This window comes from Rhinolophus ferrumequinum, chromosome X, assembly GCF_004115265.2.
Source record: "Rhinolophus ferrumequinum isolate MPI-CBG mRhiFer1 chromosome X, mRhiFer1_v1.p, whole genome shotgun sequence".
NCBI lineage: Eukaryota > Metazoa > Chordata > Mammalia > Chiroptera > Rhinolophidae > Rhinolophus > Rhinolophus ferrumequinum.
In genome coordinates this window covers 124,163,279-124,184,516 of record NC_046284.1, presented here as the reverse complement: position 1 = coordinate 124,184,516, position 21,238 = coordinate 124,163,279, and the positions used below count along the sequence as shown (strand labels likewise).

The following is a 21,238-nucleotide window of genomic DNA, read 5'->3' as shown; positions in this document are numbered from 1 at the left end:
CTGGGCGTGTTGCTTTGACCCTTTATAAACCGTGCACTACAATGTTACGTATAAGGGTGATGGGTTTGGGGTCACCCGCTTCCTTGTACGTGAGCCTCAGACCTCAGTCTCCTCACCCCAATCCCTGTATTACCAATGGGTGACAAGACCTCTGTCTCCAGATGCCTCCAGCTGACGGGCCATTCTGGGTCGTAGCCATTCTCCTGTTCCAGAAACGGCTGTCTCGGGCCTGTCCCTGGGTCACCAAGAGGCACTCTGAGCGTCAGCATCTAGCGTCAGATTGGTGTGAAAGTTGGCGCGAGTTGGGGACCATTGCCTGTCCCACTGTGGAGCTGTGAAGTCCCCTGGGAGGCCCAGGACAGGGTGAGAGGCACAGGAGAGACGCCCGATGGACTCCGGGTGGGGTCCCAGGATGGGGGGTCCTGGGAATGAATGCCCCAGTGACAGGGGACAGTCTGCAGTCCCCTCCTACCCCCCCCCGGTCAACATTGTACTGAGGGGACACGTTTGGTGTGTGATCCTGGGGGCACAGAGAGCCTGCACCCCGGTGAACGGGCTGCCTCCGAAGCAGGCAAGCGTCTCAGGCTTTACTGGGGGGTCGCGGCCTGTGTGCCAGGCCCAAGCTGCCCCCACGGCGCTCATGACGTTTACAGAAGATGACTCTGGGTTCACAGGTGTGGACAGTCCACCAGGAGACCCTGTCACAGACAACCCACTGGGCCCAGGAGGCTGGCCACCGGGGGAGGGTCCAGCAGAGCCATCCTGCCGAGGGGTTTCACGGGGACCCTGGAAAAAAGTCCTGGCTGGGACGCTGGTGCAGGACAGGGTTCTGTTACCGTAACTCGGTCCCTTCAGGAAATTCAGTATCTGTTGATTTCAGACTTTTAATTAGACTTCCTTCCACAGCTTTGTCCTCACAGCGTTTCCTGGTGTTTTGCATAGTGTCTGCTTTCCTGGTTTCTGGATGGGCTGGAGCCAAGCACAACCTCAAACCCCCACGGCCGCTCTCTGTAAAGACAGGCTGACCTACACATGGACACACACATGTGTACATGGGCACCTGTGCACACACATGCACACGCCTACATATACACATACACATGCAGGCACAGGTGTGTGCAAGGCACACAGATACACACAGATGCACAGGCATGCACAGACTGTGTACACATGCAGGCACACCCAAACATGCACATGTATGTACAGAGATGCATATACACGTGTGCACGTATGTGTGCATGTATGCACAGGCATGCACACACGTGTACACACTCAGGGACACATGCACACAGGTGTCTAGCATGTACACATGTGCACACGGCGTACACTCAGGGACACGTATGCACACAGGTGCCCGGCATGCACACACTGTATACACAGGCATGCACACAGGCACACACACGTGTGCAGATAGGTGTGTGTGCACACAGACATGAGCAGGCCACACAGCCTGCCACCTCCGTCCTCCATGCCGATGCCACCCCCACGGGTAACTCTCTCTCTTCTCTTCTAGCACCCGCCCTCCCAGCCTCCTGTGCGAGCATGGCCTTGCTTTGGCTGGCGGTGTTTCTGACGCCTGCCTCCTGTCTGGTGCGCCCGGACCAGGATGGCCACCATTCCAAGCTCCAGGTGCTGTCAGCAGGTCTGTCCCAGTGCTTTGTGGTTAGTTAAACTGTCTGTATTGAGATCCCGGTAGAGTCACACACAGCCGTACAAGAGAATACACAGGCTTCCTGGGGACCCCTCTCCCATTCCCCAAAAATGGTAGGACCGTGTCACAGCCAGGGCATCGTAGAGCTCGGGACAGTCAGGAGGCCGGGGGATGGTTGTGGCTCGAGGTCTAGCGTGTGCTCCTTACGTCTGACAGCTGTCATCCTGTTGTCGGGGAGGGAACAGACTATGGAAAAACCATGGTGGTGGGTGTCATTCTGTCCCCACCACGTTCATGTGCTGAAGTCATAGCCTCCAGAAACGGGAGTGGGACTCACTTCAAGCATAGAATTTTACAGATGGAATTAAGTTCAGAGGAGGTCGTTTGGAGGGGGCCCTCGTCCAATACAACTGGGGTCCTTAGAAAAAGAGGAAATTCAGACACATGTGGTGACAGGGGCAGAGATTTGGGTGATGCAGTCACAAGCCAACAAATGCAAAGGACTTGGGGCAGCCTCCGGGAGGAAGCAACCCTTCTCCTTCATCCCAGACATGATGAGAATTTTAAGTGTTGCTTGTAAAAGAAGCTGTCATCTCAAGCTTTGAGAGGCAGATGAACAAAAGAAGGTGCCCCACTGTTTTTAAGCCTGCGGGAAACCCCACCAGGGCCATGGGGCACCCAGCTGTCTCTGTGCCACGAAAAGGGACTCCGTCCCTAAGCCTGGGCGTCTGGGACAACAGCCACCTGCTAAAACAACCAGCATGTTTTCAGACAACCATGCCCTGGGCGGCCAGAGCAGCCACCTGCATGGGCAGTGGTGTCCTCTCCGTGGCCAACACTGGACACCACAGTCTGCCCATTACAAGAAAGGACGTACCCCACAGGTGACGCCCCAACTCAGGGCCCTCCCAAGCCTCCTCAGCATCTTCATGTGCTTTGTTTTACCTGTGGTCACCTACCAGTGAGAGAACTTTCAAAGTGACAGGTCACAAGCGTTTATCTGAGATCCATGAGAATAGCTATTCTGGAAGCCCTGACTCAGACAGGAGCCCAGACAGTGTTCCGATGGGGACACAAAGGCCAGGGGTGTTTATGACAAAGGGAGGGGACCATGACATCACAGAAGGAAGGCGTTGCTATTTAATGCAGATAACGTGACACAGTGACACTGATGCTGAACAGTGTTTTTAATTTTCAGCCCAGAGTCATCCGTCCTGGAGTCACGACACCTGCTTTCTTGTTGTCTTTGCAAACAGCTCTTTGGGGACAGCAGGCTGCTAAGGCCCCATCCTGAGGTGACTTTGTCCTGTTTCCACATTCACAGGTTTGAGACGTCAGACGTGCCAGGCCATCCTCTGGGGTGGCTTCATTTTAAAGTGGTTCCGTTTCTATTATTTTTCTTAACACTCTTTACAGTCTGAATATTGTAGAATAAAGGAGGTGTTTTTTGAAACCTGAAAGGGCCTTCCCCATCGGCTCTTGGAATCAGCCAGGATGCGGTCACAGCCACGTATTTCGTAACCGTCCTAAGTCCATTCCTTCCTTAAAGAGTGGGGGCGTGCAGATGTCGTTTCATGCTGGGCTGGGCAGGGTGTGACATCCCCCGGGGGTGCTATCTTTGTCGGCTCAGGGGGCCGTCAAAAAACACCGCAGGCTGCAGTGCTTAAAAAGAGACACTTAATTTGTCACAGTTCTGGAAGCTGGAAGTCCGAGATTGGGGTGCTGGCATGGTGGGTCCCCTAGTAAGAGCCCAGATCCTGCCTTGTCTCCACGTCGTCTCGTGGAGGAGGCTGAGCTCTGCTCCGTTCCCATCACGTGGGCCCCACCCTCCGGACCTCAGCTCACCTGAATCCCTGGTCCCAGAGGCCCCATCCCCCAGGGCCACAGCTTCCATGTATGAATTTAGAGGACACACACGTTAGCCCATAACAGCTGGTGTAACAAAGCCACACACTGGGGGCTTAAACCCACAGACACCCATCCTCCCCCGGCCTGGACACCAGGAGTCTGCCCTCAGTGTGTCCCAGGGCCACGCTCCCTCTGGAGGCCCCAGGGGACGGTCCCTCCTGCCCCTTCCAGCTCCTGGGGGCTCCAGGCGTCCCTGGGCTGGTGGCCGCGTCCCTCCCATCTCTGCCTCCGTCTCCACATGGCGTCTCCTCTGTGTCTGTGTCCCTCCTCTTCTGTCTCTGACGAGGACACTGTCATCGGGTTCAGGGCCCCCCTGATCCAGGACGACCTCATCTCAGACCCCTCACTCGGTCCCATCTGCGAAGGTCCCATTTGCAAACAAAGCCACCTCCAAAGGCTCCAGGGGTTCACTGAATGACCCGAGTCCTTCCTCGCGGCTCCCACATGATTTTGTGGGAGATTGGTACAGGGCAGAGCTGCTGGCACCACACGTCACTTCTGTCCCACCGCACTGAGAAGAAGTCGGTCACGGGGCTACAAGCAGCGATGAGGGGGACGGCAGGAGGGCCCCAGACATGTCAGACCCCCACCCCCAGGACCCAGGATGATCAGGGCTCCTGTCCTGCTTTGTGCCTTTGTGGGCCCATCGAGTCCTTTGTGGTCACCTCCGGCCGTGGGTAATCGAGGAGCGCTGACCACAGGCAGGAAGTGAGTCGCTCTCTAAGACAAGGGTGTCGAAAACTGAAGGAAGCGGCAACGTGCTCTACGATTCTGACTCTTTCCCTCCCGGGTCCGTAAAGCGTCAGCCTGGGTCAGGTCGCAGGACAGCGGCCATCGGCCGAGGGCACGAGGGACAAGAGGTGTTGCAACCTCTTTTCCCTTGACTCTGAATGAGCTCTGGGGTTTCCATAGGATTGTTTTCCCAGGGTAAGGATGTGTGCTGTTACGCCTAGTTTGCCAAGTTTTTAATCCCAAATGGTGTCTTTTTTTTTTTTTTTTTGTCTGCTTCGACTGAAAGAAAATATCAGTGTCTGTCTCCAGGGAGAATTCTTATTTATACTGCTGGTTAAAACGAGCTTGCTTTCCTGTCGTAAGTCTCTTGGGTTGCGACGTTTGGGAAGGGATTTTGTGTCTACATTTACAAGGGATAGCGGCCTCTAGTTTACTTGTAATGTCCTTGATTTTGGCATCAGGATCATGGTGGCCTCCTAAAATCAGTCAGGAAATGTTTCCTCCCCGCCCTGTTTTCTTTTTTCTTTTTTGGATGTTTTGCTCAGTGTTTCTTGGTTCGTTTTCTGCTATTTTCCTGATTTCTTCTGCATTGGTTATTTTTAGTGTCCCCTTTTTTTTTCTCTGCCATTGGCTCTTGTGGCTATAGCTCTGTGTTTCATTGATTTCATGGTTGCTGTGGGATTAAAATACGCATCATTGATCTATCACATACTGTCCTTAGATAAAATTATCAGACGTCACCTACAACGGAAGAAACTTGAAGCAGTTTGCTCTTATTTCCTGTCTCGTCCTTTATGCTGTGTCACATGTTTTACCTCCACCTTGCTTGTGAAGGCGACAATATACTGGGATTGTCCTTATTGAAAACAATTGTCTTTATTAAGTATTTACAAAATGACAAAATAGTTTACTGACATAGTGATTATTTCTGGTACACGCCCTGTGTGTTCCTGTTCACCTCTTCTGGCAAAAGATGCTTTCAGTTTTTGTTAGGCTGAAAATGTCTTTATTTCACCTTCCATTTATCGCTAGATGTCGACTTTTAGGTTGACAGGGGGTTTTGTAGGTTTTTTTTTGTTTGTTTTCTGTCTTTCAGCATTTAAAGATGCAATTCTGTTATCTTCTGTGTCCCATTGTTTCTAAAGACAAATCAGCAATGATTCTTATCTTTGTGCTATAATATATAGCGTATCTTTTTTTTTCCTCCTCTGGTTGTTTTTAATATTTTCTTTACACCACTTTTTTTTTAAAAGCATTTTGATTCTGATGTCTCTTGGAGGTTTTGCATGTTTATTTGTCTCTTTTTTGTTTGTTGATACCTGTGTGTGTGTGTGTGTTTGTGTGTGTCCTGTGAAGGCATTTTGAGTTTCTTGGATCCATGGGTTTCTAATTTTTGTTAAATTTGGAAAATGTTCAGCCATTCTTTCTTCAAATCATTTTTCCAACCCACTCCTTCTTGGCTTCCCAAATGTTTGGATGCTAAACTATTTTGGATTATCACACAAAAAACTGAGGCATTGCCTTTTTTTTTTCTTGATGCTTCCACTTTCCCTTGCTGTGATTTTGAGTTTCAGTGAGCTTTTCTTCTTCAGGGTGTCATCTGCGTTGGAGCCAGTCAATTTTTCCATCTCAGATATTAAATGTTCTTCCTCTGGAAGTTCGGCTTGGTTCTTCTCTTATGGCTTCCAATCCTCACCATTACTGTGTTCATGTTTTCCTTTAAGTCCTTGAGCATACTTACAAGGGCTGTTTTGTCCTCATCTGTGAGTTTCATCAGCTGTCGTCTGTCAGACAATTTCCTTCCCAATCACAGACAGCACAAACACTTCTCCTTCTCTGTGCATCTAGTAATTGTTTATTGGGCAGTGTACGTTCTAGGTTGGTGAGTTTATGGTTGCGTTGTCTTCCTGTAACGATGTGGAGGTTTGTTTTAGCAGGCCACGACTTTGTCGCTGGGTCACCTGTTTCTGAGGTTTGTTTGGACGATTTCTCAAGCTGAGTCTAAAGTAGCGTGTAGTCCAGAAGTAGCTTCTCCCAATACAAAGGCAGGACTTTTCTGGGGTCCCTAGTAACTACTCTGGGAGTTCAACAAGGAATCTCCACCCTGTCTGCTTGGAACTTGAATGTCGCCACTTCTAAATAAATGCTCAGAATTGCTCAGCTGTTCAGAGTCCTGTATCACCTCTTCTCCAATGTCTGAGAAGAATCGATTTATGCATTTTGCCCAGTTTTCCAGTGGCTTATGGTGACAGATAAATCTCAGACTAGTTACTTTGTCAGCTCTTGAAGAGTATTTTCCACACATGAGCCTTTTAAAAAATGCCCCAGGATTGAGAATCATAGCTCCATCTTTTTTCAGAGTAGTGGATAATTGCCAGGATCATGCAGTAAATTTTTTTATGTATTTGTTTTGATTGTGTTGCATTTTGTCTGTATAGATTTTCTTTTTTTTTTTTTTGCATTACAGTGGTTTTTTTTTTTTTTTTAAGTTGTGATCCCTACTATAATTGGATGAAAAATAGTCACCAATAGTCATAGGTAGACTTTCTATTGCATCACTCATATCTGTCTTAATGCTATTTAGTGTTGGGGCAGAAGTGAATATAAATTTTGTAGTGTAAGAATCCATTAAAATTTACATTTTCAATTTATAAGAAATTTTCCTAGATGAGTTTTTTTGTTTTTTGATTGTTTTTGTGTTGTTTTTTTTAAGACATAAATTACGTTAGGAGAAAATAGTGCCAGAAACCAAGGTATTCCTATGGTTTGGCCTTGCTCATGCTGCTAAAGTTATTGGTCTTGACAACTAATCATGGTACTTATAGTTGATAAACAGTTACTTCCTCGAAATCCTCTCACTGAGGGGCCACAAATAAAACCGGAAGAAGGTGCCTGATGCACTTTTGTAGCTTTGAGTTCCTGGCAAAAGGGGACTGAGTAACAGCTCCCACGTCCTTAAAGAATCCTTGTTAACAGGCATTGGACGTGGCTATCTGCTTGTAGAGACTTCCTTTCACGTTGACACGGGGGTATGAATATGTGGGCTTTCATTGCACTTCAAAATCTCCTCTGCTATGAAGTAATCTCTCTAGCAAGACAAGCGTCCATCAGATACCCTACCAGCTGAATAATACTGAATCTCAACTATAATTTAATATATACATAGTCACAGGATGTGCAGTACAGCATAGGGAATAGAGTCAATGGAACTGTAACAGCTACACACAATGTCAGAGGGGTAGTAGATTGGGGGTGGGGGTTATCACTTTGTGAGGGGTGTAAATGTAACTATTACATTGCTTTGTACACCCAAAACTAATTAAAAAGAAAGAAAGAAAGAAAAAAATCTCCTCTACTGTATGTGCTCTGGGAGGTTTTCCAACAATATTAAGATTTTTCTCAGTCTGTAAGGACGTGAAGTTTATGGGGTCATTATCAGGCCTCCTATTTCGTGAAGTAGAGAAAAAAAAAAAAATATATATATATATATACACACTCCGTTGCAACTCGCAAACCATTCCCAGAGCATGGTCTGCGCAGGAGACTTTGAGACAAGTATCTAAGCCAACATGAGTTCTCAGTGAGAACAACATATAGGGAGGTGATGACAGGTATGTGTCACGTGCACAGCTAGCAGAAGGGGTCTGCTCTTCTGATTGTGTTTTCCGTCACCGAGAGGCCGAGTGTTGGGTCATGGTCTCTGCCAGCTCTGGCAGTCACGTGGCCACAGAGAAATCTACGTCTCAAGGATATTGGCTCACTTGGTGGCAGAGGGGCGTTCCCAGCGAGAGGCTACTTCAAACCCCTCGGGAAACTCTCCTAACTCGAACTTATGAACATTTCAGATCCAAAGTCACCGATTGAGAACTTCAGGATGCAGGCGACAAGCAAAACGCTTTTCTGGGATGTCACTGGAAATGTTTCTAACATTGAATGCTCCAAAAACTCCAATTACCCCACAAAGGTAAACCACTGTCCCTGTATAACACACTAGATATTTCCAACTCTCGGTGAACAGAGAAACGGTGGCTGTAAAGGCCGAGCCTGTCTCCGGCATCACGGAGACCCCCATTCTACCCTGGGCTCAGCTGCAGAATCTGGGGTGAGTCCTGCACAGGCTACGAGGCTCAGGGCTGGTCACCTGTAAGGTGCCTAAGAGGGTCACAGGGAGAGGGTTGGACCATTGCAGGTAGAGGACCAAGCCCCATTGGACATGAGTTCTCAGGAAGCACTGTCCCCCACATCGTTCACCCCACCCGAGTCCCCTCCGGAGTCGTCTTCATCTGTGACCATTGTCACAGGTCTTGGGGACTGTGACACATCTCATGGGCAGCCACATGAGAATTCAACCTATTCACAGCTCAGAGAGTCTCGTGATGAGGAAGAACCCATCGGCTTCCATGAGAATAAACTGGGTCTCCTCAAATTCCTCTCAATTCCATACAGTCCAAATCACAACCCTGTACTGGTGTGCTCGGGTGGCCATAACCAAGGACCATAGATCAAGTGGCTTAAACAGCAAGAATTTATTTCCTCCCGGTCTCGGAGGCTGGAGTCCAAGATCCAGCTGTCCCAGGGCTGGTCCCCCCTGAGGCCTCCCTCCTGGGCGTGTGGACGGCCGTCTGCTCCCTGTGTCCTGACACGGCCGTCCCTCTGTGTGTGTCTGTGTGTCCTCATCTCCTCTTCTTATAAGGACACAGTCCTGTTGGATCAGGGCCCACCCTAGTGACCTCATGTTACCTAACCCCCTCTTTACAGACCCATCTGCAAATACAACCACATTCTGAGGTCCTGGGAGTGAGGGCTCCAACCTATGGATTTGGGGGAACACAATCCATTCCCTGACAACCCCTAGTGAGATTTCAATAGAGCTCAACAAATTGACTCTGAACTTTTCCAGTTTTCTTCTTCCTGACTTATCTCTGGGTCCTTCCTTCTGATTTCGGTGACATTCATTTGTTTAGGTCTCTCTTGGGTTGTTAGAGGTTTTTCCCAGAATTCTGATAACCTCTGGTTATGTGCTCACGTTGAACAGTCGGGAACTAAAAATTGAATAACGGTGCCTGAGCAAGTGTCCGGTGTGAGGTCTGAGAGGTCCACCGTCAGCTGTTCTAGCTGAGCAGATAGGGAAGAAAGCCTGAATCAGAATATTTGGGGGTTTCCTCTTTGGCTGACCAGAAAGCACAATTCCTGTCTTCTTCCTGGACAGAAAAGGCTCAGCTACCAGCATGCTGGTAGGTCAAGTGGACAAAGGGACTTAGCACAGCCAAGGAGAGATGGTCCCTTATCCTTCAGCCAAAGAGAGTTGGTCCCTTATCGTTCAGCCAAGGAGAGTTGGTTTCTTATCCTCAGCCAAGCCCGGTCCCCATTCTTGATGATAAGGTCTCCTTCCCTGCACCCCCCTTTCCATGTGTCCCATGAATGAAGGCCACCGTTCTTGCCCTGACTGCTGGTGCTTAGAAGCTGTGCTCAGTATAGGTACGGCATGTGGTAAAACACCTGTGTACCTCACATTTTGTCATTCTAAACGTTCTTTTAGACTCATTTCTCACAGGTACTTTCCTGGGTCGAAAGATAACGGAATATGTTTGTGACACTTCCCGTGCATTATCTAGGAAAGTTTTATGGATCTGTCTTAATGTGTTAGATAACAGAGGTACCAAGGGTGAGCACGCCATGATTTTGATCAAGTGTTGCTAGGCTGTGTTCCCGTCATCTTTGTTTCCTGTCCGTTTCAGGTTTTATTTTACCACTTGCCAGCTTTCTCTATCTCACTTTTATCTTTCAAAAGACATCCTCCCTGCATTTATTCATTTAAGGGGAATTGTTTTTGTATGCACCTTTTGCTATAGCTTCTTTGTTTAATTCATAAACTTTATTTTTTAGAGCAGTCGTACGTTCCCAGTGAAATGGAGGGGAAGGCACAGAGTTTTCCCATGTATCCCCTGTTCCCCCCACCCTGCCACGCACAACAGCCCCACGTGAAGGGGATACATTTGTCACAAGGGATGAACCTACATGAATTCATTTGTTGTCATCAAAAGCCCAGTTGACGTCAGGGTTCACTCTTGGTGTTGTAGCTTCTATGGATTTGCGCAATGTAAAACGACATGGCTCTACTCTTACGGGGTCACACACCCTCCCCGTTCACCCTCCCTCCTTCCTCCACCCCCGGGCCCTGGCAACCACGGAGCTGTTCACTGTCTCTGGTTTGTCGTTAGCCACAAAACAACTTGCTGGCATTGGATTGAGATGACGTTGACTCTGTCGATCAAATTGGGAAGAAACGTAGTGTTTGTTTTTTTCGTCGAAATATCGGGGGGAGGGAGGTGGTAGATGAGGGTAAAGGGGATCAAATATATGGTAATGGAAGAACTGCCTCTGGGTGGTGAACGCACAATGTGATATAGAGATGATGGATCACAGAATTGTACACCTGAAATGTATGGAATTTACTAACCGCTGTCACCCCAATCAACTTTCATTTAAAAAATTGTAAATGGAAAAAAAAAGAAGCAATGTCATCAGTTTCGGACTCACGGTGTCCTCTCAACAATGAATACATTCTTATCTCTCTCTCTCAGGCACAAAACAATCATTCTTGCAAGTTTCATGTCCTTCCCAAGTGTGAACTGTCAAACTACACTGTGACCGTCACGACGGCCAGTGGGGATTCGTTTTCCACGTGGATGCAGTACCCTGTGCAAGGTGAGGGGAAAACACTTACTCTTTGTGGTTATTTGCTTTCAATCCCCGGTCAGTCTTCTGACTCTCAGAATAAGTACTTTTAACTTGCATGGATCTCCAGGGATGCAGGCTGTCACTTGAAGTGACGAAGTGTAGCAATGGAGAAGAGACTGGGGGTTGGCGGGGGTGGGGTGGGAGGAAAGTGGGTGACGTGATTAAAGGGCCCCATGGGAGATCCTTGAGGGACAGGGAGTGTCCTGTCTCCTGAGCGTATGTGTGTCAACATCCTGGTTGAGATACTGTCCTGTGGTTTGTTCAAGGAGCTACCACCCTGGTGAGGGTAGGAGAACATGGACAAAGGGTACACGGGATATCTCTATCATCGCTGCTTTCAACTTTGTGGGAATTCACAGGGTGACTGAAATCCTCACATCACTCTAAAAAGGGGTGCGGTGTTTTGGTTGTTGATTTCTTTGCAAGCCCAGAAGGGAGCCCTGGGGCTGCCGCCCGAGGCCTGAAGTGCCGGGTTCACGACGTGGATTTCCTGACGTGCAGCTGGGAGGTGGGCACGGAGGCCCCCGGCGATGCCCAATATCATGCTTACTTGGAGGCTGTGACGTACGTGTGGCCTCTGCATGGCTGGGCTGCCCCGGGCACGAAGTGGGGGGTGCAGGGGGGAGCTGGCTCGTTTGTAAACATGTCCTCCGTGCAGCAGAAGTGAAAAGACGTGGGAGTGTCCACATTACGGCGCCAATGAGCTGGGGACACGCATCCAGTGTCAGTTCAAGGACATCTCTGCGTTTGCCAATGTCCAATACCGTTTCCTGGTGAACGGCACCAGCACAGAGTCCAGAATTCCCTGCTCTGAATTTATCACCTACTTATCACATATTGGTGAGTAAGGATCCAGGACTCTTCTGCTCACCTACCAGTGAGAGGACTTTCAAAGGGAGAGGCGGCCAGCGTTTATCTGAGATCCATGAGAGCAGCCATTCGGAAAGCCCTGACTCAGGCAGAAGCCCAGACAGTGTTCCGATGGGGACACAAAGGCCAGGGGTGTTTATGACAAAGGGAGGGGACCATGACATCACAGAAGGAAGGTGTTGCTATTGGTGCAGATAACGTGACACAGTGACGCTGATGCTGAACAGTGTTTTTAATTTTCAGCCCAGAGTCATCCATCCTGTAGTCACGACACCTGCTTTCTTGTTGTCTTTGCAAACAGCTCTTTGGGACACCAGGCTGCTAAGGCCCCATCCTGAGGTGACTTTGTCCTGTTTCAGCATCCACAGGTTGGAGGTGTCAGACGTGCCCGGCCGTCCTCTGGTCTCTTCTCCTATCAGGGCACTTACCAAAGGCCCCACCTCCTATCCCCGTCTCACTGGGGTGAGGGCTTCCACATGTCAATGGGGGGGTGGGGGTTACACACACTTTCAGCTCATAGCAGCCGCCACTGTGTTCCTTGCACTGGAGGAAATAACATGCTTGTAGGGCATTTCCATAACACACATAATGATGGCTGCCTGTCCTCCCCACAGGGCAGATTCACCAGGAGGCTAGGGGCTGGGGGTGGGGAGCTGATCTCACAGACTCAGCCCCCCTCAAGGTCCTGAGTTCACATGCTGACTACAGAACCATCTTAGGAAAGCTGTGTCAGTATTCTTTTCTTTAGACGAGACTCCCCCTGATGGTGACAGCTTCGAGACCCATGAAACCTGCCCCCACCCTGGTCCGTCCCCAGGTAGTCAGGAAGCACTTGACTGGAGAGGCTGCTACCCAAGGCCGGGGACCCGTCCTTGTCTGTGGTCTGCCTTCTTGACCTGACCGCTGTTTGATTTGCATCCGTTGGAGGCTGTGTCCCCACAGACCTGGAATGCTTGTGGGCTGGGACACACACACGTGCACGTCCAGCCTCACCGAGGACTCAGTACACGCTCTCATCTGACCTCTGTGTACACGCCTGCAGGCCCCCAGCAGGGCTGGAGGGCGCCATGGGCACGGGGGTGGGGGCAGTGAGCTGTGCCGGCTCCTCACAGACGTGTTCTGGGCTGTCTCCGGGCTGTTCTGCAGCACGACAGACCCAGCTGCCCGCCCTTTGGGGCACCCCTTCCTTCCCACGCTCACTTCAGGACCCTGCCAATGTCCTGAAGCAGGCCGCTCGCCTTGCCTCCTCCCTCTGAGGGGAGAACCCCAGAAGCAAGTCAGAGGGAGGGGCTGGAGGTCAACGTCAAGCTCGAATTTGGGGAGGCTCTTGGGTCCAGGGTGACGCCACTGATGGAAATGAGGTCGGGGTGATAGCAGCTGCAGCACCTGCTGAAGAAAGCTCCGGGGGGGGGGTGTCGGGGTGAACGGCGTGCTCCCCCCACATGCTGGTTTCTGAGCACCTGGTCCCAAGGCTGATTCCAGCTGACCACCCCCACATACTTTTGTCACGTGTCTCTGTCTCTTGATATTTTCGCCCATTGTAGAACCCTGAAATGCTTTTCTCTCTTTCGTGAATGTGTAGGAGGCATATTTTAAAGTATCTCTGAGAAAAATATGTTGATTTGTTTTACCGATCGGTGTTTTGTTTGTTTGTTTTTCTCCCCTAGAGGCGTTGAGTCCGCCGAACATGACTGTAAGCTGTAATAAGTCCCATTCTGTCATGGAATGGAAAATGTCAAGCCGCTTCTACAACATGTTTCAGTATGAACTCGAAATACAAAAGGTAAACACTTGCCCCAGCGTTTGGGCTTTGGGGTCGATCACACACACACACACACACACACACACACACACACAGAAATGTAGGATCCATGAAAAGAGTTAACTTTCACAAAACTGAAAGTGTTGGCTATTCGAAAGACACAAGTAAACTTGAAAAGGCAAGTTACAGGATGAAAGAAAATATTTGCATACGTATGTGTGCAAAGAGTGAAGTTTGCGGAAGACACGCACGTCTTCCGATCAGTCCTGAAAAGACAGCTGTAAACGTGGGGGGAGTATTTAAAGACATCCCCCCTAGAAAGAGAAAGAGTGAACGCTGTTACTGAAATGCAGAATCTGAAACCGAACACAACAGGAACAGACTTGTAGATACAGAGAACAAGCTGACGGTTGCCAGACCGGAGGGGTTGGGCAATGGGAATAAAAACAAATCAATCAAGAAGCAGACATCTCCTCAGAGAAAATGGACAAATGGCCAATAAGCACACAAAAAGGTGCTCACCATCCTTAGTCATCAGAGAGGTGCAAATCAAACCACACGCAGAAGGTAGGTCTAGGGCTTCCAGGCGGGAATTCCCGCCCGTTCTCAGGAATTGTTTCCACTTTCCTGTTCCCGAATCCCAAGATATACACTGTTTTCTGTTCTCCACGATGAATCGTTTCCACAAAGTGACGGCCGATACTTCCAACCACCTGGGTTCAAGGAGCCGATTTTCCCGATTTCCTGACCAACTTTTCTCGGGATTCGGGAACAGAAAATGAAAGAAATTCCCGAGAACGGGTGTGAATCCCACCTGGAAACCCTAGAGAGGTCCCATCCGTGCGACTGGCCAGAGTGAGGACATTTAGCCAAACCGAGTGTCGGTGAGGCTGAGAGTGGAGTGGAAATCTTCTATGTGGCTGGTGACAGCTGAGAACGGCACAGCCAATTCTTTGGAAAACGGTGACACAGTCATATAGAACCGGCAGTTTCCACCAGGAGCATGAGCCGGACACAAGTTCCCCACTGAAAGATCCCATTTGTGTAAAATGAGAGAACGGGGACTGACCCCTAGGGATTGGTGCTCTGGGCAGGGGCCAGTGGTTGGGGGCACACAAGGACATTCGGGGGTGATGGAAACATTTCTTGCCTTGAGTGTCCTGGTGGTGTCACACGCACACATTTGTCCAGTCTCACCAAATCGTGTGTTTTCAACATGCGGTTTTCTCCATGCCAAACGTGAAGGATAAAGTCAGGAGAGAAAATGAGCCGGGATCGTTGAGCTCAGCGGTTCTGCACTCAATTATTTACCATTTGACCTTTTTACGGATTCCATTTCTGTACTCTTTCCGCTCAGTGACTGGTTAGTTCATCCACACTTTTCCTGTCCACCTAAAACTACTCCAAGAAAATGAAACTGTACAGACCAAAGTGACCAAGTATTTTTGAGCTAACTGGGAAATTTTTTACTCAATGATTTACTTACCTTTATCATTGTATTTACTGACTTATTATTTAAACTTAATTACTGCTTCAATTTGTCTATAAACCTAAAACTCCTCAAAAAACATCTATTAATTAAATTTTAAAAGACCAAGTATTGTTGAGTTAATCAGAATTTTATGCTCAATTATTTACTTATATTTATTATTTTTATTGACCTTTTATTACTTATATTTATTACTTATAACTCAACTACTGATTAGCTTATGCTTAATTTTCCTAGAAGCCTAAAACTGCTCAAAAAACTTAAAATTTAGATTAAAAGAAAATGACCGAGTGTTTTTGAGCTAATTGGCATTTTATCCTCAATTATTTACTTATACCTATTCATTATATTTATTTACTTATGTATTATTTATACGCAATTGCTGCTATACTGAATTTTTCTGTAAACCCAAAACTACTCAAAAAAAGAAAATCTATCAATTTTTAAAAAGACGAAGTATTTTTCAGGTACTTGGTATTTTATTCTCAATTATTTACCTGTATTTATTATTTGTGTATTATATTTATAAGTGATTGATACTCAAGTAATTCTACTCAATGTTTCTGTAAACCTAAAATTACTGGGGAAAAAAGACTATTATTTTTATTTTAAAAAAAGACCAGGATTTTTTGTTTTTGTTTTTTAGTTAATCGACAATTATTTTTTATGTTTATTATTTTCATTTATTTACATTTTATATTTATTATTTACATTCCATTACTGATCATTTTATACTCAAGTGTCTGTTGATATTTATTATTTTTATTGATTTCCACGTTACCTTTATCATTTACACTCCGTACTAATTATTCTACACCCAATTATTTATTACAGTGTTACCTCGGTTTTCGAACGTCTCCGTTGGTAAACATTTCAGTTTACAAACACCATAAGTTTTATAGAACTATGGTATCATTAGGTAGTAAAATTCATGCTAAATTTGCAGTTTTAGGGGTTGATTTTCACGGTCTGGTACGGATTCATCCATTTTGCATTACTTTCTATGGGGAAACCGCACCTCGGTTTTCCAACGTTTCAGAATTCGAACGGACTTCCGGAATTGCTTATGATAGAAAACCGAGGTACCCTTGTATTTGTATGGATTGACTTACATATGATACATATTACTGATCATGTTATACTCAGTTTTTCTGTCATCCTCAACCTGCTCAGACAAATGGGAGCCTTTGCAGGGGACCAGAATGGGCACCCAGAGCTGTTGGCTTGTGTCTTGCAGGGCACCGATCGTCCGTACATACACAGGGAGGTAAGTGCCCTGCCCTCACGCCGGTGGGCATCGCAGCAGGAAGTCCGTGATTTCTATGGCGGTCCGGCAGCTCCCACGTGGGCCACTCACTCTTACAGCAACGGCCGTACTGAGGGGTGGGCAGCTGGGGTGAACCTCTCTGTCCCTCTGTTCCCCTATTCCCTCTGCCTCCATCTCCACGTGGCGTCTCCTGTGTGTCTGTGTCCCTCCTCCTCTGTCTCTGATGAGGACACGGTCATTGGGTTCAGGGCCCCCTGATCCAGGACGACCTCACCTCAGATCCCTCACTCGGTCCCATCTGCAAAGACCCTGTTTGCAAACAAGGTCCCGTTTGCAGGTTCTGGGGGACACATCTTTCTGGGGGGGGACACCATTCAACACTGGAGAACACCCCACAGATGGCACCAGTGTTCTCAGCCTCCTCGGTGCTGGCCTCCGATTGTGTACCTTGCAATGATTATAAAGAACTCTGGTGACCCCAAGAGCCTGGGCTGAGATGGAAGGGGCTCCAGGGCCCCGCTCTGAGCACCAGGCATCTATCTTCCTGCTGACACTGACGGGGGCAGACATCGTGCCCTGAGGCAGCTGTAACAAGTCCTACAACCGCTTATCTTAAAACAACTGAAATCCATCCTCATTCCGTCTTGGAGACCAGGAGTGTGACCTCAAGGTGTCCCAGGGCCACGCTCCCTCCGGAGGCTCCAGGGAACGGTCCCTCTTGCCTCTTCCAGCTCCTGGGGGCTCCTTGACTTGGGGTCACAGCAATGCAGTAACCACCTGACATTGTCCCAGTAGGCGTGTGTGGGCCCCAGTTTCCCTTGTTTATAAGGACAGCAGCCTATGGAATGAGGGCCCGTTCTACTCCATCCGACCCCCACTTATCACACTGGCACGAACCCGTCTCCCAAAATCAGGTCTCCTGAGGCACTGGGAGTTAGGACTGCCACGTAGGAACCTGAGGACGACCACTCAGTCCATTGTAGGGCCCAGTCCGTCCCTCCCACGGACGGGAATGGCCTATACCCTTGATTTTGTTTTAAACTACAGGACTCGAAAACCTCCTTGGTTCTAAGCAATCCCGGAGCCTACACGGTGCGGATTAGAGCCCGAGTGAGGTTCTACCAGAGCAGCCCGTGGAGCGCCTCCCAGAGCGTTGGTGAGTGAGCGCGCATTCAGTCTCCCTCCTGTGAGTGCGTGGAAGGCTGCGGGCACCGCCCCTCGTCTGTCCCGGACGCACGCCCGCAGCCCCGCCCCTGCAGTCCACAGGACTATGCTGCTCTTCCCTGCTCGTAGGTGTCTGCCACCAAAAGAGGGAACGGGTGGCACTCCACCCGCTTCTTTGTCCCCAAACAGGGCTCTGAGGACAACAGGTGATCTTCCCACGGGAGGGCAAAGGGTGGACACCGCCCCACTACGAGCTACCCGGGCCATGCAAGAACAGAGCTGTCCCCAGGCAATGGGTGCTTCTCTGCTGTGCAAAGTCACCCTGGAAAGGGATGTGTCCAAGTCAGTGCCTGATGACAAAGACCCCACCCCCACCCCCCGCCAGGATGAGAGCTCCCATTTGTCCCTGAGCTGTTCTGAAACCAACCAGCGCCCCAGGTTCCAGGAACTGTCCGTTCCACACGTGGCTCAGCGAGAAACCTCAGTCACCGTACCTTCGGTCTTTTTCTCTTGCGGCCGTCACCTGATTAGACGAGGCCCACCCACACTATGGCGAGCATTCAGCTCTCCTCAGCGTCTACTGATTTCAATATTCATCCCGTACTTTAAAAAAAGCTAATACCTTCCCGATGACATCCAGGCGGTGCTTGACCAACTATCGGGGTACGGTGGCCCAGAGAAGTGGACACGTAAAATTCAGCACGGAAACCGCCATATTAATTAGTTTGCTGGGGCTGGCATGACCAAGTTCCACAGCCTGGGCAGCTTCAAGAACAGATATTTGTTGTCTCAGTTCTGGAGGCCGGGCGTCCGAGACCAAGGCGTGGGCAGGGCGGGCTCCTTCTGACTGCATCTGTGTTCCTTCCACCTCGTGACTCACAGTCCTAGTGGTTCCTTGGAGGTCAGCTGGGGCCAGGTGATACCTTCAGGCCTGGTTGGCAGACCTCCAAGCCCAAACCCATTCGGTACAGACTTTATGGAGAGGTGCAAAGGTGCAGGTAGGACAGGCTTCCCCTGCAACTGGTGCACAGCCAGCACCTTGCAACGTGCCCCTTGGGTTTCCGCTGCACCGGCGGGGTGGGTGGAATCATGACGTCCCTTTGCCTCTTCTCCACCCCGCTTTTGGGATCCGCTTCCTGGCTTCCTGGCCGACTCGCTGGTGTCACCCACGGCTTGTAGACACGGGTGTGTTTTCTCCGGCCCCGGGTACACCTGGGGCGAGGCTCTGGCCTCTGCCCCTTCCTTGCTGCGTGCCCTTGCTGGACTCAGTTTCCCCCAGGTTCCCCGTGTCTCCTGCGTCCTCTGCCTGCGTCCTCTTCCGTGGGTGGGGCTGCCTGTTACGCGCTGCCGGCCGTCAGGAGCTCACTGTTGACCAAACTCTCAGTCATCCAGCTAAATCTTTTCCTGCAGGATTTTTTTTTAAATGAAAACGAATGCGAAAAATCCATGATGATCCCAATATCAAATTCAAGGACTGAGGGAGGGAGCGAGGGAGGTGGTGGTTCCCCGCAGGACAGACGCGTCTCTCCTAGTCCACTGTCTGGACGCATCCCCTCCCCATGGATGTGACTGACCCCTCCACCGGCTGCGGCAGCAGAAGCGCGCGCCGAGTAGCGGGGGCTGCGTCCTAGGGTCCATCCCGCACTGGCCATGCAGGATGATGCCTGAAGTTGGCGCTGCCAGGGCTCCGCTCTGCGCGTCTCTCGGTGGAGCTGGCATCGGGCTTCTGGCGAGGGTCGTTCCGGGTGGGAGTGATAGTCGCGGGTCCCGGCGCACAATTGGGCGCGCCCCGCTGCCGGCCGCCTGCCCTGGGGGCTCTGGGGAAGCGCCCGCGGCTGGGTGAAAGGGCCATGCCACTTGGACCGGCCCCCCATGTCCCCTCGGCCTCTGTTCCCTAGTGTGTCACCAAGAGGAGGACGCGGACCTTCACTTCTGGCTCACTCCGTTGGTGATCGCGCTGGTCACGCTGCTCTTCGTGGGGTGCGCGCTTTTCCTGTGCAAAAGGTGAGGCTGTGCGGTCATTGGGCCATGCTGGGTGAGCGTCCCACCTGCCGTGCTGCCGCCCCCTGGCTCCCTCCGGTGTGTCGGTGTGTCGGGCTCTTGGCTGCCCGGAAGCGTGCCCGCCTGTCCCAGGCCACCGGCTGCAGTCCGCCGCCCCAGCGGGGCTTTCTGAAACGTGACCCTGGTTTTAGCCATCTGGTCACTGCCGGGTATGGGATACTTAGATGCCTGGTCCCCGGTTCAGCACTGGGGGGTGGGGGACTCTCGGCTCCCCGTGTCATCAGCACAGGTGTGTGTGTGGGGGTGCAGCCAGGCTCATTTGCGCCCCCTTTTGTGAAGCTCCCTTCACTCCTTGCCCAGACTCCCCCATGAACCAACCACATCGTTCAGGTCACGAGCCCCTTCCCCCACCCTGCAGGCAGCAGGCCGCAGCGTTCCCACGACCTTTCCCATGTGACCACAGCCCCTGACGCTGGCTCCCTTCCTAATGCCTGGTGTGCAGCCTAATTGCTGAGCTCTGCAAGCCCCGTGCCAGCCTTGGGGGCCGTCCCACCGGCCATGGCTCCTGCCCAGGTGTCTGTCCTGGTTTGGCCCCCGGCCTCCCAGCTACTTCAGGTCCCGCTGCGTGGCCCAGGACCTGGGTTTTAGGAGCGGTCGGGGCACCCACCCCTGGTAAGGGACCACCGGTTTTGCGCAGTACCCGTTGGAGGGCAGGGTTGCCATGGCGACAGGCCCCATCTTTACCGGGTCAGGCTGAAGAGCAGGTGACTGGGGACACGCGGGTACTGGCTCCGCCCCTGCCAGGACCGACCACTCCTTCCGGGGAGCCTACAAGGAGGTCCCCGGACTGTCCCACACTGCGTGCCCCGTGGTGGCCTGTGGCTGCTGCTGGATTCAGGGGCGTGAGTTCTCTCTCCTGCTCCCAGGTACTCGGTGCTGCAGAAGCTCTTCCCCCCGATCCCGCACATGAAAGACCCCCTCAGTGACAACATGCACAGCGAGAGAATGGTACGTCAGGGCTCCAGCCTGCTGCGGGGCGGGGGGGGGGGGGGGGGGGGGGGGGGGGGGGGGTCCCTCCCCAGCAGGGCAGGACTGGGAACCCATGAGCTGTGTGCCCAGCTCGGGCACGTTCTGGCCGGGCCAGGCCCCTGCGGCTCTCTCAGGGTGCACTTGCTGCCCTGTTGGGAGCCTTGGGCTCACCCCGACCTCCGTCACCCCGCAGTTGGCCTGGGAGAGCGACAGAGCCGGGCAGGAGGAGTGTCCAGTGGCCAAGGTGCACGTTTTGGAAGAAAAATGAAGCTGGACGTCATTCCCCCCACCCAGGCCTGGCGCCCGCACAGCCTGGTGGCGTTTGGATGAATGGATGTTTGTAATGCGGCAGGGGTGGGGGTGGGGATGGCGGGGGACGAACTCAAATGCCGTTTTCAGGAGCTGCCATAGGGAGGAAAAAACCTCAATAAAGGGCTTTGTCAACCTGCTCACCGGCCCCGGGAGGAGGCATGCGGCCCATCACCCCACGGCCCCGGGCCCCTTCGTTCCAGCCTCCTGAGTTGGCAGCACAGACTCCCGCTAACGGGTTATTTGGCGGCTCTACGTGGGTCTTACATCTTTAATTGTACCACCTGTATGTTAGCTTGCAAGCACCTTCCATCG

At 50.8% G+C, this 21,238-nt stretch overlaps 1 protein-coding gene across 2 annotated transcripts; it reads left to right on the top strand.

The window, feature by feature from the left end:
- Positions 1–1,517: 1,517 nt before the first annotated feature.
- IL3RA (interleukin 3 receptor subunit alpha) lies at positions 1,518–21,063 on the top strand. 2 transcript variants are annotated; one of them, XM_033118866.1, is made up of 11 exons: positions 1,518–1,642; positions 8,137–8,255; positions 10,876–10,999; positions 11,464–11,596; positions 11,694–11,872; positions 13,570–13,685; positions 16,391–16,420; positions 17,468–17,576; positions 19,483–19,588; positions 20,512–20,593; positions 20,808–21,063. In XM_033118866.1, exons 1-11 carry the CDS (start codon positions 1,543–1,545, stop codon positions 20,880–20,882), a joined length of 1,173 nt encoding a protein of 390 aa, XP_032974757.1. In that variant the 5' UTR covers positions 1,518–1,542; the 3' UTR covers positions 20,883–21,063. The 2 variants fall into 2 exon arrangements, with proteins under 2 accessions (XP_032974757.1, XP_032974688.1); XM_033118797.1 differs by having other exon boundaries at positions 11,691–11,872.
- The last annotated feature ends 175 nt before the right edge of the window (positions 21,064–21,238 follow it).

Bases quoted from the DNA above. Each gene is read 5' to 3' on its own strand.
- IL3RA (XM_033118797.1), top strand. From the start codon at position 1,543: ATGGCCTTGCTTTGGCTGGCGGTGTTTCTGACGCCTGCCTCCTGTCTG. The intron at 11,000-11,463 runs GTGAGGGGAAAA...TTGCAAGCCCAG, and splicing joins GATGCAGTACCCTGTGCAAG to AAGGGAGCCCTGGGGCTGCC. The intron at 20,594-20,807 runs GTACGTCAGGGC...GTCACCCCGCAG, and splicing joins ACATGCACAGCGAGAGAATG to TTGGCCTGGGAGAGCGACAG.